The 14466-nt window shown below is 31.4% G+C and overlaps 1 protein-coding gene across 3 annotated transcripts in view; it reads right to left on the reverse strand.

Moving 5' to 3' along the window:
* The window catches only part of LOC127791837 (probable LRR receptor-like serine/threonine-protein kinase At1g56140), a 34113-nt gene extending 24130 nt beyond the window's left edge, over positions 1-9983 (reverse strand). The window contains exons 1-14 of one of the 3 annotated variants that reach the window (XM_052321967.1): positions 9516-9983; positions 8278-8458; positions 6612-6683; positions 6317-6388; positions 4670-4741; positions 3914-3985; positions 2097-2168; positions 1910-1981; positions 1648-1719; positions 1479-1550; positions 1297-1368; positions 1056-1127; positions 911-976; positions 175-240 (exon numbers count right to left, since the gene is read on the reverse strand). In XM_052321967.1, coding sequence (XP_052177927.1) covers positions 175-240; positions 911-976; positions 1056-1127; positions 1297-1368; positions 1479-1550; positions 1648-1719; positions 1910-1981; positions 2097-2168; positions 3914-3985; positions 4670-4741; positions 6317-6388; positions 6612-6683; positions 8278-8458; positions 9516-9696 — 1214 coding nt within the window. In that variant the 5' untranslated portion in view covers positions 9697-9983. The remainder of the gene's footprint in view (positions 1-174; positions 241-910; positions 977-1055; positions 1128-1296; positions 1369-1478; positions 1551-1647; positions 1720-1909; positions 1982-2096; positions 2169-3913; positions 3986-4669; positions 4742-6316; positions 6389-6611; positions 6684-8277; positions 8459-9515) is intronic. The other 2 variants (XM_052321965.1, XM_052321966.1) reach the window with 2 other exon arrangements.
* Between the last annotated feature and the right edge of the window lie 4483 nt (positions 9984-14466).

The following is a 14466-nucleotide window of genomic DNA, read 5'->3' on the forward strand; positions in this document are numbered from 1 at the left end:
GTTTCAAGAGATTAATCAGAAGGTAACAAGTGATACAAAATGCAGTCTCAAGAAGACTTAGAGTAACTCAAACTTTGAAGGTTGCCAATCAAATATTACAAGATAACAAGAACCAAAACCACAAATGTTGAAAACAAAAGCATTGAGAAAGAAAGAAAAGTAATCTTTACGTACAGTTGTAAGCCTGTTTCATTGACCCAAGAAGGAAAGCTCCCAGATAATTCATTGTATGACAAATCTCTGCACGTAATAGTATTACAGGAACATTCAGCTGATATCCATATTACTGATAACCCTAACTTGTCAAGTGTCAAGTTTAGGCATAAAGTTAGTACTTTTGAATTGCTAGGCATAATTTATTGATGATACCATTTACAGGCATTATACTTAAGCTGCAATTCCTTGCTAGAGGATTGTGCCAAAAAAGGTACAACAACAACAACATATCCAGCCTTTATCCCACTATGTGGGGTCGGCTACATGAATTGTAGACTTCTATGTGGGTTACATCCCAACAAATAGTTTGTATAGAATTTATAATTGGATCCGACTAGATTTTATGTTGGCTGTCGGCTACCTAACGCAACCCTCCTCCTTTATCCGGACTTGGAACCGGCAGTGGATAACATCCCCTGGTGGAGTAATGATGAAATGAAGTTTTAACACCATCTTCATATGAAGAAGTTTCATGAGAAGGGTATACGGCATAAAATGTGCCACATTGTTATTTTTTTTTCATGGATTTGTATTGTCAATGTGACTTTTAGAAATCAATTTAAAAAAAAAAATGACTTTTAGAAGTCAATTGACATAAGAAAAGTTGTGCTACTGACCCTAACTTGGTTAGGATAAGGTGCAGTTGTATGATGATAATACTTACGCTGCACACATTCACATAAGGAATACTTACATATTAAGAAGAGACGCATTCTTTTGAGCTGGAAGGGAGCCAGTTAGTTTATTATTCCCTAGAAACCTGCATGCAAAGAAATTAGCTGAAGCTAATTGTACATATGGCTGTCTTTTAAAACAACAGAGCATGAGAAGTTTATTACAAGTAAGAGAGAAAACTCAAACTGAACAGTGACTTGGGAATCTGTCCAGTTAATTTGTTGAAGCTCAAATCCCTGGAAATTAAATAAATTATTGCCAAAAAAATTCAAATGTTAACAAAGATTTTCATAGAGTTGGCTGGCTGGTTTTGATCCCCTCTTGCCCTATACCCTGGGAATCAACTGGCCAGTTTTGCGGTTGAGGAATAAGGGAGCCAACAAAAAATCTACAGCAATAACTTACAGCTGTGACAAACTCTTGTAATCTCCAATATTAGAGGGAATTGAACCAGAAATATTATTATTCCTGAGAATTCTGTGGGACATGAAACCACGTGTGGTCATTTTAATAAAAGAACAATGGACAAGAATGAAATGAGAACTGAATATTGAACAGGTTATGTTCTATAACCATGTTTGCCTTACAAGATTTTCAAAGATTTCATATCCTTGAGAAACTCCAGTGAAGAGCTTCCATTGGGTAGATCACTTATTCTCCTATATGAGCACAAGCCATACAATTATTAGAAAAAATATTAGATTTATTGCCACTCTCAGTATTAACAAAAGATCTTGAAAAAGAGTTGACACTCACAAGTCTGTCAACAAGGTTAAGTTGGAAAATGTCGATGGTATTGGACCTCCAAAGGAGTTTCCCTGAAACCTCCTACAGGAAAAATAAAAAAAGGAATAATAAATTTTACATATTATGCAAAAGAGATTACTGCATATTGTAACAATATCAAAGTCTTAGTCTTACATCACTGTTTCTATAAATGAAAACTTTAGTTCAAATTAAAGCTATACTTCGACTGTGATTACGGGGATATAGAGAAGATAGAATGAGTATTGCTTACAAGGTGGTAAGCTTAGACCAATTCCCTATGAAGTCAGGTATGCTGCCTGTGAGTTCATTATCTGAAGCCCACCTGAGATTCATAGAAATTCTTGCCCATTAATTTTAATCTCAATGAAATAATTAATTTGAACCAAATACTGATGTCATAAAGTTAGATAAGAAAAAGATAACCATAAAGCTCTTACACTGTTTGCAAGCTTTGTAGAGCAGCAAATCTTGAAGGTATAGGTCCGCTAACTCCAGAACTATCAAAGTAGCTGTCAAGGTGGATAAAGTTCAGGAAAACAATTCTAAATTTCATTTTCCTCAACACTAGCTGTACATTTAATAAATTTTGTCCACTAAAAATAAATAAGTGCTCATGACCAAGCTCACAAGCAATCAGTCAATCAAAAAAGGTAACAACACATGTAACAGAAATTTGTCTGCAGCAACTATGACATCCTTAGAAAAATTGTGGTGCTTATTGGTTAGTATACACCCAAATAACTATGCTGAATCAGAACCTCTGATTCTTTGGTGCTCTGATATTGCTTAATGCAGAATAAATCAAACAGAAATAAATTTTGTCACGCCCACATAAGATCAAAATTAAAGACATGCAGATTTAACGTGGTTTGGCAATGTCCCTGCATCCATGGTGAAGGAGCAGAAACTCACTATTTGAATAATGGGATACAAAAGAGATAAATATCTTACTCTCAACCCCAAAATCCAATACACACAATCTCACATTCTCTCTGAGATCACTGTAATTCACAACCCTCAAATCTACGCCCTGAATAATCAGTTATGCTTTCATAATCTTCTACTTCTTGTTCTTCTTTTTGGTGATAGATTGAAGACTGCTTCTCTGGAAAAGAGTAAGAATATTCGATAATAGGTCCACTCCTAAGCATCTAGCTAAGGCTAAACCAGCTACGAGTTTTTTTTTTTTGGTTTGTGACAATTTATTGGATATACATACTAATGAACTACCTAACTGAAGTACGTAAGAAGAGGAAAATGACACTTTAGGTTTTCATGACCTTCTACTTCTAAGCAACATGCAAACTGGGGACCCATATTCAGCTAATAAAATCAGCATGACAGAAATACATGTCATAACTCTATTTCAGTTTGGTAATAACTATTTGCTACTAGAATCTAGTGCATGATAGTATGTCAAGGACCTCTGAAAAGCTATCATACTCCAACTAAGAAAGGAGCTAGAAATATGGGTGAGAGGGGGCAAACTTTGTCCACGTAGTTGTGCCAAAACAAAAATTATAAAAATTAATAAGTTACCATGTGAATTTAGATTAAAAATGTTATCTAAGAAATTGATATAACGTAATAATTATAAATAAAAATATTTATATTCCTCCCTTAATTCTTCAAAAGTCTTACCCTTTGGTTCATCATTGCATACACTAAGCGAATAAGTCTTTTTGGATACATCTAATACTATGAAAATTATTCATTTAGAAAATCATATAATAATATTATTGTGTGAATAACTTAGTGTGATCTACTAAAGAATTATAGTGTTTACGTCACGCAAAATCTTTTCTACAATTTAACTATGGGATTAACACTTATGATTATTGTTGTTGTTGTTGTTGTTGTTCTTTTGTCCCTTGTAACTTAAGCTGATATTTAACTTAAATATGGTCATATATATACTATTCTGTATAGAGAACAAAGGCAACATGAAAATAACATTTCATAAGATTTTTTTTTTTTCATTTCTAAATTCTTCTTAAAGATTAATTATCTAGTTTAGGGTTTCTTTGGGTGGGAAGGAGGGGACTACATTTTCTTTCTTTCCTTTTTTCTTTGTTTTGGAGAGGGGGGAAGAGGAGCAGTAGGGAGCTAGGTAGGAGCATGCCCCTCTCACCCTCTGGCTCCCTCTATGATCCCAACTCAATTAATATATAAATAAAAATGCAGCATATCAACGGAAGCAGAAATTTGAAACAAGACATAATTGTGAGCCACGTCTCAGCAAAGTATCACTTACATTTGCTCTAATTTTGTTAAGTTCCCAAGCTCTGATGGCAGAGGACCTGAAAAGTTGTTTGTGCTAAAGGATCTGCAAAATTTGTGAGTTAACATCTTCAATAGTTAATAAAGGAAACATATATGCCATTCAATTGTTTCTGCAATGATTCAAATGTTCATTTGAAATGCCCTAACTACAGTGATAATAATAATAGTAGTAAGTAACAACAATTACAAGTAGCATAATATATGTTGACAGAAACACGTGTCTACGTGCCTACAACATGGCGTCAAACTGCCTTATAATCAATAGAACTTGATATTTAGGGATGATTCCATGTACTAGTTACTATTTCTAATTAATGAATTGTTATTTCAAAAGGGGATCATTTATTTAATTTATCATGCATTGATTACAACTTGTTCGTGCAAGATAGAGTCCATAGAAATAAATATCAAAAAATTAGTTCTCAAGAGTTAAGAATTGGAGACTAATAAAAGGACTTACTGTAATTATAGAAATTATAATCATTATTCCATAACGATTAAATCTTTAATACTTAGTGAAATTATAAAAAAATAATAATCATTATCAGATAATAGTTAATTTTTTTATAAATCAAAATCCTTATGCGATAAGGATTAAGTCCTCTATTTAGAATTAAATATTTTTTTTTATATTCCGTTACACATACGATACTGTTTTATATTTGAATTCCTTTCAATTGAAATACCAAGTTCCCTCTTAAGAAAGTGCCAAGTTTAGATAGCATACAGTGATCTCAAATCCGTAAGTTTTCCAAGTTCCTTCGGAAGTTCCCCTGACAATGCATTAATACCCAAGCTCCTAAAACATTAAACAAGGAGTCAGTATATTAAAGAACAGAAGCTACGCATGGATATACTTTGGGAACTAGCTTATTTAAGTTTTTGTCAAAACTTGGCCGGTACAAAAATATTGTAATCAGTGGATTTGGAAGAAATTTGTCAAACCCATTGACCACCATGCTTTTATATTGAAAGCATGGTTTCGACCATGCTTTCAGTTTTCTTGGAAGGGATTTCTACTTAATTTACTTCATTGATTAGTTAATAGTGAAGGTGTCTATGAACACCAATTTCACTAAAAGCATCGTCAGAGAACTCCATTGCAACAACAGGTTCGATCTACAAATACGGAAGAAATGCTTTAGAGGAAGATGGTCACTGTGGGAACTCTTATAGTGAGATTGGAAGACAATTGTCTTGGGCATGACATCTAAGCTCCGATGGGCCTCTTTATCAGTGGCGGACCATTGCGACCACCCTGACCCCCCCCCCCCCCCCCCCCCCCATCCCCATAGTATTTAAATTTATATTATAGATTTCTCTTATTTCTTCATATATAATATGAATTTCTGTATAGTATTATTTAAAATTTATTTCTAGTTTTCGTAATAATGGCCCCAAATATGTAATACTAAGGAAAAAAGAAAAGAGTGTAATATGTGTTCATAAAAATAAGACTTAAATTTGATGGTAAGAGAAAATGAATGGAAAGATAAATATTATAATAATGGATAGTCGTATTAAAAACTTAACAAAATCAAGTATGACGTAGTTGTATTTATAAATTAACTCTTTGGGCCCATGCTCTTTAGGTAAAAAGAGGAAGAGATGATGGCTGATCTTTGATGCAAGATAGGCTGGAATATAATTGTGATGTAGACCATGGTTGTGTACAGGTCATAAGCATCAACTGCTCAGTGGTGATTGCCTCAAGAATTATGCAATTAGAGTAAGAAGAGATGCTGATGATGGACGATCTTTTGGGGATTGTAGGGTAGAAAATGACTGATGAAGACTGATGGCCCTGAGACAAACACCTCCGCCGATCAGCCGCGGTTAAAGTGGGAAGAACAAGAGCTCATGGATAATCTTTTACACATCATTTTGATGACAGTATCAACCCGAGCTTATCAGTGGCGGTACTTGAGGAGCACCCATGTGTAGTGAAAGGGTAACCGATGACTGCAGGCTTTTGATCGGGTGATTGAGGATGGAAATCCATTTTCAAAAAAGAGCCTGCAATGGAGGCGTTGTTTGACACAACATTATAATGAAGGCATTGTTGAAGATGATGTCCCAAACAGCACTTTCATTAATTAACTACTTGCTGTTCAAATGACTTAACAAACTATTCCAGGTGCACTGAAAGCATGGTTTGGAATACGTTTTTAGTGGTGGTTGTGAGTCGGGCTTTTGGTAGGATCACTGGGTTTGGCAATTATCTGTCATACCCACTGATTGCAGTATTCTTGTACACCAATTCTTGGGTCTTTGAAAATAAACTCCGGCTCATTAGTAACTTCTTTAGTTTATATTTTAACCTTTTCACCAAAAATAAGGGCCTGAATTGTAATCAAAAGTAAGGTGGGCTTACAGGTACTGCATGCGATTTAGGTTGCCGATAGAGGCAGAAAGAGAACCTGTCAGGTAATTTTGGGCCAAGTTCCTGCAATACATGCGAACAAAATTAACATGAAAAAATCTTAAGGGCCTACTGAGCAAATTAAACTACCTAATCTTTTGTCGCACCCATTTCAATATATTGAAATAGCTCACACAGGTTCTTTGATGTCAAAGAATGCAGTTTGACAATAGTTTTATGCAGAAAAGAAAATGGTGGAAGCAAAAGGAAAACTAAGCTAAATAGGAACATGAATGAAGAAGCATACAAATTGACAAGGTAAGTCAAATTCCAAAGTTCATCTGGGATTAAACCGATAACATCTATCGCATACACCTTCCTGCAACAAACAATGGAAAACAGCAACGAGTAGTGAAGAATGTTAATAAACAATACCAGTGCTCAAGCTGATAAATCAAGGTTCTGAACTTCAACTGCAGAAATAATGGAAGCTGGTATGGAATTTTGTAGAAGACTTAAAAGTTCAATCCAAAGTGAAGTTACTCTACAATTTGAAAGAATATATACTTCAAAAAAGTTTAGTATAATGATTTATTAATTTAAAACATCAACTTTAGAATTTACCTTTGCGGCTAATTGTTGTATGTGAAGTGTGTTAACAATCAAAATAGTAGAACTATTTTAGCACTTGTATGATAACTGGTGAAGGTGAAGCACCAAACGGTGCCATTCTACTTAAGCGGATTGGAAAGCCACGTGTGGGAACCGCAGGCTGCCATTTGGCGCCTGTTGGATGGTATCACGTGGCCCCATCCTCCCTGCCTTGAAAGCTTCCGATTATCCTTACCTTTCTACCCGATCGCTTTTCCTACTCCTGATTGATTCTATTGGAATAATCAATCGTGATGCACGATTGAATCTTAGCCATCCATGCATGCTTTATAAGGAGAAATCTTAGCCATCAATCGTTGCTTTTAATTGTCCTTCGGGATATGAATCGAGTGAGTCAAAATAAGTGAGCAAAAAGGGGGATTAGGGTTTTCATTTGTCTTTATCTTTTGGCCGAGGGTTCGAGAGGGTTTCCCCTTCAAGGGGGTTCGGGTGATATCTTTCTTTCTCTATTTTTATCCTTTGTAAATACTTTGTATATTCTCTTTGTTCACTAGCTTGATAGGTTGACCTTTGATCTTGATTTTGTGGTCATTGGGTCTGTTTTGTTCGCAAGCTTAGTGATGTACAGAAAGTCTTGTCTGTTGTTGTAAATCGGTGTAATCCTTTCCTTCATAGTGCAGTGAGTTCTTCTCATCAGAACTCAACGTGGACATAGCCCATTTTTGTGGGTGAACCACGGTAAATCTTCTGGCCTCCTTGCGTTATTTATTTTTATGTTACTTATGCTTATTGTTCTGTATGTCTCATGTATGTTTGCCATAGTTGTTTTGGGAGTTTAAGTCTTCAGTTCTATTGAAAGCATTATTTGTGTTTTTCGTGGTTTGTTTTTTGTGAGCGGTTTATTTTGTTTGTGCTCAACAATAACCTATTAAATAAGTCTTCTAAAAAGAATTAAGAACAGACTTTATGCAAATGTTTCATTTCTTTTGGTGGGAAACTTTTTTATTTCTCAAGCATTAACAGATATAATTCATATTCAATCGAAATTTCTGCAGTGCATGAGCAAAGCTTGTTCTTCAATTTCTATCGGACGTATCTATAACTACGTACTTTATCATAGCTCGCCCCCCAAATTAAATTCACGGCTCGTCCATATCCAAAGAAAAAATGGTACGTGTATCGTCTGAATCGTGTTATCATCATCAAAGAAGTAGCGAACTAATTAAAACATGTTTTCAATGCCAACTGCAGCCTCGTTGAGATAATTACCATTTAGCTAGACAATATGTCAAACGCGTGGGGTGCATGCATGGTAAAGGAAAAGTACCGATCGTTTCCGGAAATGGGTGCAGGGAGCTTACAGCTTGGTAATGTGGCAAGTAGAGGCGCCGCATTCGCATTTGATACCAGGATTGTAATTCCCATTGGTGACCTCGATGCTGGTTTCGTCGATAGCAGCTCCAGTGCAGGGTTCTCCGCTTAGATTCCACTGGTTTGATGCTGATATCCCCCATTTTCTGAAGACGGAATTCAGAGCATTCACTGCCCACCAAATAAATAAAATACGCGTTGGTCAAAATACAACTATTGTACTGAAATACATGCGGATGCGATGCGGTTAGTTAATTTTAGGCCAAATTCTATTACATTAATTAATTTGTCGTATTGTGTGGCAGCTCCACTTCCCCACGCCGGCCGGCCGGCCCACAGCCATGCCAATGCCCATGCTCATGCCAATGCCGCACAGAGGAGGAGGAGAGGAAGAAGAAGAAGAAGATACAAATTAATTAGTTAAGCTAAAATATTGATTTAACATATGATTATATATAATATTTACTTCTTGGATTAGATTAAATGTAGTTTTAGTTTAAATTCAAATTCAGCTTTTTATTAAGTTGATTAGAATATCTTAGTTAATTCTATCTTTTATCACATCACATCGTATTCAAAGTTATATATAGAACATATAATACTCCAATCAATTCAAAACAATCTTTATGCATTTTTTTTTTAAATCAGAGGTATTTATAAATTCAATCCGTAAATGTATATATATATATATATATTCTTACATGGACATGGTGGCCAACAATTAGTTATATATAATTTTGTTGTTATAAAATTATTTTGTTAGTTTTGTAGCCTTATCATCTTAATTATTACCCGTTAATATATAAAAATATATATATATAATAAAAAAATGTTTAAAAATAATGAAGGTTGACATTAATGGATAAGAGTTGAGCACTAGAATGAATATTATCACCATCCAACCTCTTCAATCTTTTAAAGAACTTAAAATTATTACTATATTGGTAGTAAAGTTTTTAACTTATTGTGATCATATTATCATCATGCATATGTATGAATTAGCAGGTTCGCAGAAGTTTAGTTCAGAACCCATCTGGATCGAACAACATACGCGCGCGTGTATGTATTATATGGGAGCAGAGAGCGATTTGATTTCTAAGTACGTACGGACGTAGGTAGAACTAGGTTTCTGATTATAGTAATTGAATGAAATGATATCTTGAAATCATCAAATCTAGAGAGAGAGAGAGAGAGGGGTGGGGGGGTGGGGGGGTGGGGGGCTGTTTACCTTCGGAAAGAGGTGTCGTGGCGTTAGCTGCTGCAGTCTGGTTTTGAGCTCGAGCAATCTGGTGATGATTCTGGAGGAGTAGGAGTAGGCAAACAAAGTAGCAGTAAAGTTTGTTCAGAGCAGCCAACAAGGCAAAGGAGCCCCAGCCGCTCTGCGCCGCCATATAAAGTTTGATTCCCATATTACTTCCTTAATTTCCTCGATCGACTGGCGCCCACAGATGCAAATAATTAGAGGGAGGCAGCAGCAGCAGGAGGGCTGCTTAATTTCTGCTTGTCTTGTGCATTATTACTTAATTTGAGAGAGCGACCGATGGGAATGGGATGGAGGGCAGTTGGAGGGGACCTCACCTTCTCGATCCAAAGAACAAGATTGGGCTATCGCCGGTCAAACAAATGCATCTCTCTCTCTCTCTCTCTCCCACCTACCCTACTTGTTTCATTAACTTTCTAGCCTTCTGACCTCGTCCTCAGAAAGCTAACCAGTTAAAAAAAGGATGCTTTCATTCATTATGCACAATTGAGCTTGATTGTCCTGTGGTTCATTATTTCCATAAAAAATGTCCACCGGAGGTGGAGGTGGGGGCGGCGGCGGCGGCCGTTGTCGTGGTGGGGCTGATGGTGGACGGACGACCCGTTCAACTAAAAAAAAAAATAAACAGCCGGGTGGGTGCTCCTGTCACATCACGTTAATCCTCCCTCTATTGCACAAACTTTCCCAACTTATCGTCTTACTATAGCTTTATTATTATTCTAATAATCACATCACACGCATGGTTGAATTTAATTAGTATTAGTAACAGTGACGATAATAATTGTCAGCCTTATGACAACTAGAACATGCCCAATTGTCTTAGTAAAATTTAATATTCTTCCTTCACCAACTGATTGATATTTGTCTTTCTATAATATTAGGTTTGTCCCAAAGGTACACCGTACGTACACCACTTTTCCCACCGTCAAGTCAATTACCTAATTGCAATATATTAGGATAAGAACTCCAGCGCTAATTTGCTGTCTAATAATATTTTATATCAAATTTTTTAATATTAAATTAGTATTTTTGGTGTCCAATAATATTTTACATCAATTTTTTTAATATTAAATTAGTGTTATCTTTAAAGAATCTTTAAAGAATATTTTACAAATAAATATTTAATAAATATTAATTTATTTATTTAACTTAGCATAATATAATTAAAAATAATTAGTCATATTTTATAAAAAAATTAAAAATTATGAGTAATTTTTAATTTTTTTTACAAAATATGTTATTCTAATTATTTTTCTTACTAATTTTTTAAAAATAAAATTGCATGAACTACGTAAAGAGAATACAATTTTACAGAAAAATGTGAATTCCATAAAAAATTTAATGGTACGTTATGCTATTCAAAGTGAATAAATGAGAATTTGTGAAAAAATGATTCGTGAGCAACAATTTCAAGAAGGAAGCGGATCATAAAATTCATTTGGACAGTATTTTGATGGTTATGGAGGAAATGTGAATAACCTTCCGAATTTTTAAATGATAGTTTAGAATTAAGAATAGAAAGTATTTTATTTTTAAGCCATATTATTTTTTTTATTTTAAACTTTTTTTCTATTTTTATCATATATTTTTAATTTAAGTTAATGGAAATGTTATTGCTTTTATTATATTATTATTGAGTTTTTCATTAAGAATATTTTCTTTCTATCAATTAATGATTGAAATAAAAAACTTTCGTATACATAAACAAAAATAGTTCATTTTATATTAACATGGTATTTATAAAATATATTCAATATTTTAAAATATATTCAATATTATACTCATTTTATAGATCTTAATAAAATATTTCCATCTACATATATATTTTATAAAAAAAATTTGATATTAAATTAGTATTTTTGGTGTCCAAAAATATTTTACATCAATTTTTTTAATATTAAATTAGTGTTATCTTTAAAGAATCTTTCAAGAATATTTTACAAATAAATATTTAATAAATATTAATTTATTTATTTAACTTAGCATAATATAATTAAAAATAATTAGTCATATTTTATAAAAAAATTAAAAATTATGAGTAATTTTTAATTTTTTTTACAAAATATGTTATTCTAATTATTTTTCTTACTAATTTTTTAAAAATAAAATTGCATGAACTACGTAAAGAGAATACAATTTTACAGAAAAATGTGAATTCCATAAAAAATTTAATGGTACGTTATGCTATTCAAAGTGAATAAATGAGAATTTGTGAAAAAATGATTCGTGAGCAACAATTTCAAGAAGGAAGCGGATCATAAAATTCATTTGGACAGTATTTTGATGGTTATGGAGGAAATGTGAATAACCTTCCGAATTTTTAAATGATAGTTTAGAATTAAGAATAGAAAGCATTTTATTTTTAAGCCATATTATTTTTTTTATTTTAAACTTTTTTTCTATTTTTATCATATATTTTTAATTTAAGTTAATGGAAATGTTATTGCTTTTATTATATTATTATTGAGTTTTTGCATTAAGAATATTTTCTTTCTATCAATTAATGATTGAAATAAAAAACTTTCGTATACATAAACAAAAATAGTTCATTTTATATTAACATGGTATTTATAAAATATATTCAATATTTTAAAATATATTCAATATTATACTCATTTTATAGATCTTAATAAAATATTTCCATCTACATATATATTTTATAAAAAAAATTTGATATTAAATTAGTATTTTTGGTGTCCAAAAATATTTTACATCAATTTTTTTAATATTAAATTAGTGTTATCTTTAAAGAATCTTTAAAGAATATTTTACAAATAAATATTTAATAAATATTAATTAATTTATTTAACTTAGCATAATATAATTAAAAATAATTAGTCATATTTTATAAAAAAATTAAAAATTATGAGTAATTTTTAATTTTTTTTACAAAATATGTTATTCTAATTAATTTTCTTACTAATTTTTTAAAAATAAAGTTGCATGAACTGCGTAAAGAGAATACAATTTTACAGAAAAATGTGAATTCCATAAAAAATTCAATGGTACGTTATGCTATTCAAAGTGAATAAATGAGAATTTGTGAAAAAATGATTCATGAGCAACAATTTCAAAGAGGAAGCGGATCATAAAATTCATTTGGACAGTATTTTGATAGTTATGGAGGAAATGTGATTGACCTTCCAAATTTTTAAATGATAGTTTAGAATTAAGAATAGAAAGCATTTTATTTTTAAGTCATGTTATTTTTTTATTTTAAACTTTTTTTCTATTTTTATCATATATTTTTAATTTAAGTTAATGGAAATGTTATTGCTTTTATTATATTATCATTGAGTTTTTGCATTAAGAATATTTTCTTTCTATCAATTAATGATTGAAATAAAAAACTTTCATATACATAAACAAAAATAGTTCATTTTATATTAACATGGTATTTATAAAATATATTCAATATTTTAAAATATATTCAATATTATACTCATTTTATAGATCTTAATAAAATATTTCCATCTATATATATATTTTATAAAAATTTAATTTATATTTCTAATTATTAATTAAAATATACAAATATAATAAAAGTGATAAAGGATATAAAAACAATAATATTTTAAAGTTATACAAAGAGAGGAAAAATTAGAAATAAAAAAAAAAAAAAAGTTGGTGTTGGTGAATAGTATAACATCACTCAACACCAAATTTGGACATTAGAAATTGTGCTCAACACCAAAATAGTGTATTTATTGGAGAGTTGTTTTACACCAAATTGAAGTTCCGCTCGATCTGCTACTCCATTAGAGTTGTTCTAAGTGTAACCAAACTTATCCTAGCGGGTGGACTTAAAAATATTTATAGTTTTAGATAAGAGTTATTTTGATGGTATTTTAATAATATAAATAAATATTTAAAATTTATTTTTCTGAATTTTTAGGATATAAAATAATCAATTAAATTTTTGTATTCAATTTTAGAAAATAAATATTTTTCCATTGATAAAAGAAAAAATTTAAAAATGTAAGAGTTGGATAAGTATAATATGTGGAAAGTCTATGGCCAAATTTTGTAAATTAAAATTTGTCAATTTACTTTTTTTTTTCTTTAATATCCAAATTAGTGCAGATTCTCCAAATGAAGTTTTTGTCGTCCAAAAAATCATTTTATCAAATTGTTTCCCTAAAATTACGTTACTTTGCTTTTTCTTTTTTGTTACGTTACTGGTTTACACATTGCTACTCATTATTTAAAATTGAAAATTGATATGTAAATTTGAGGAGTTGAGGAACCTGTTCACCTAAATAATATCTCACTATTTACTACCTAATGTTGAAAAGTGATTTGAAAACTTGAAATGTTGGGAGCTTTCTCGTTTAGACAATATCTCACTATTCATTATTTAATATTGAAAAATGATCTGTGGAGTTAAGGATATGGGGGCTTTTCTTGTCCAAATAGAACAACAAAATAAACGACACATAAATTCAAACAAAAACCATCTTGAAATAGAATTAGAGATTTAGTATCTTAAGAAATAAAAAAAATAAAATTTAAATAATTAATTATAAAAATGAGTGATTTTTGGACCCCTATTTTTTTGGAGTCAGCCTATGAGCCGAGCCTACCTAATGATCCAATAATTTGTTAATTTGTAATGTAATAAATAATTAATTGCACACACCTTTTAAAATCTTGATAAATGACATCAAATATATTTATTATAATTTTTAAAGCTAGTTGAGATGATGATTTATTTATCATAATAAATACGAGGTTATTTGTTCAAACTTTCTCATATTCTTTAGTGTTAACATTCTTCTTTAATTTTTTGTGTGCCAAGGAAAACCATACACTTTATATTTAGTTAAGTGTATTTATTGAGTATCTTCAACACATGTTATATAAAGTGACTATCAATAGTATAGGAGAAATATCTCGTGAATAACCAATATAGAAATAT

This window comes from Diospyros lotus, chromosome 15 (genome assembly GCF_014633365.1).
Source record: "Diospyros lotus cultivar Yz01 chromosome 15, ASM1463336v1, whole genome shotgun sequence".
NCBI lineage: Eukaryota > Viridiplantae > Streptophyta > Magnoliopsida > Ericales > Ebenaceae > Diospyros > Diospyros lotus.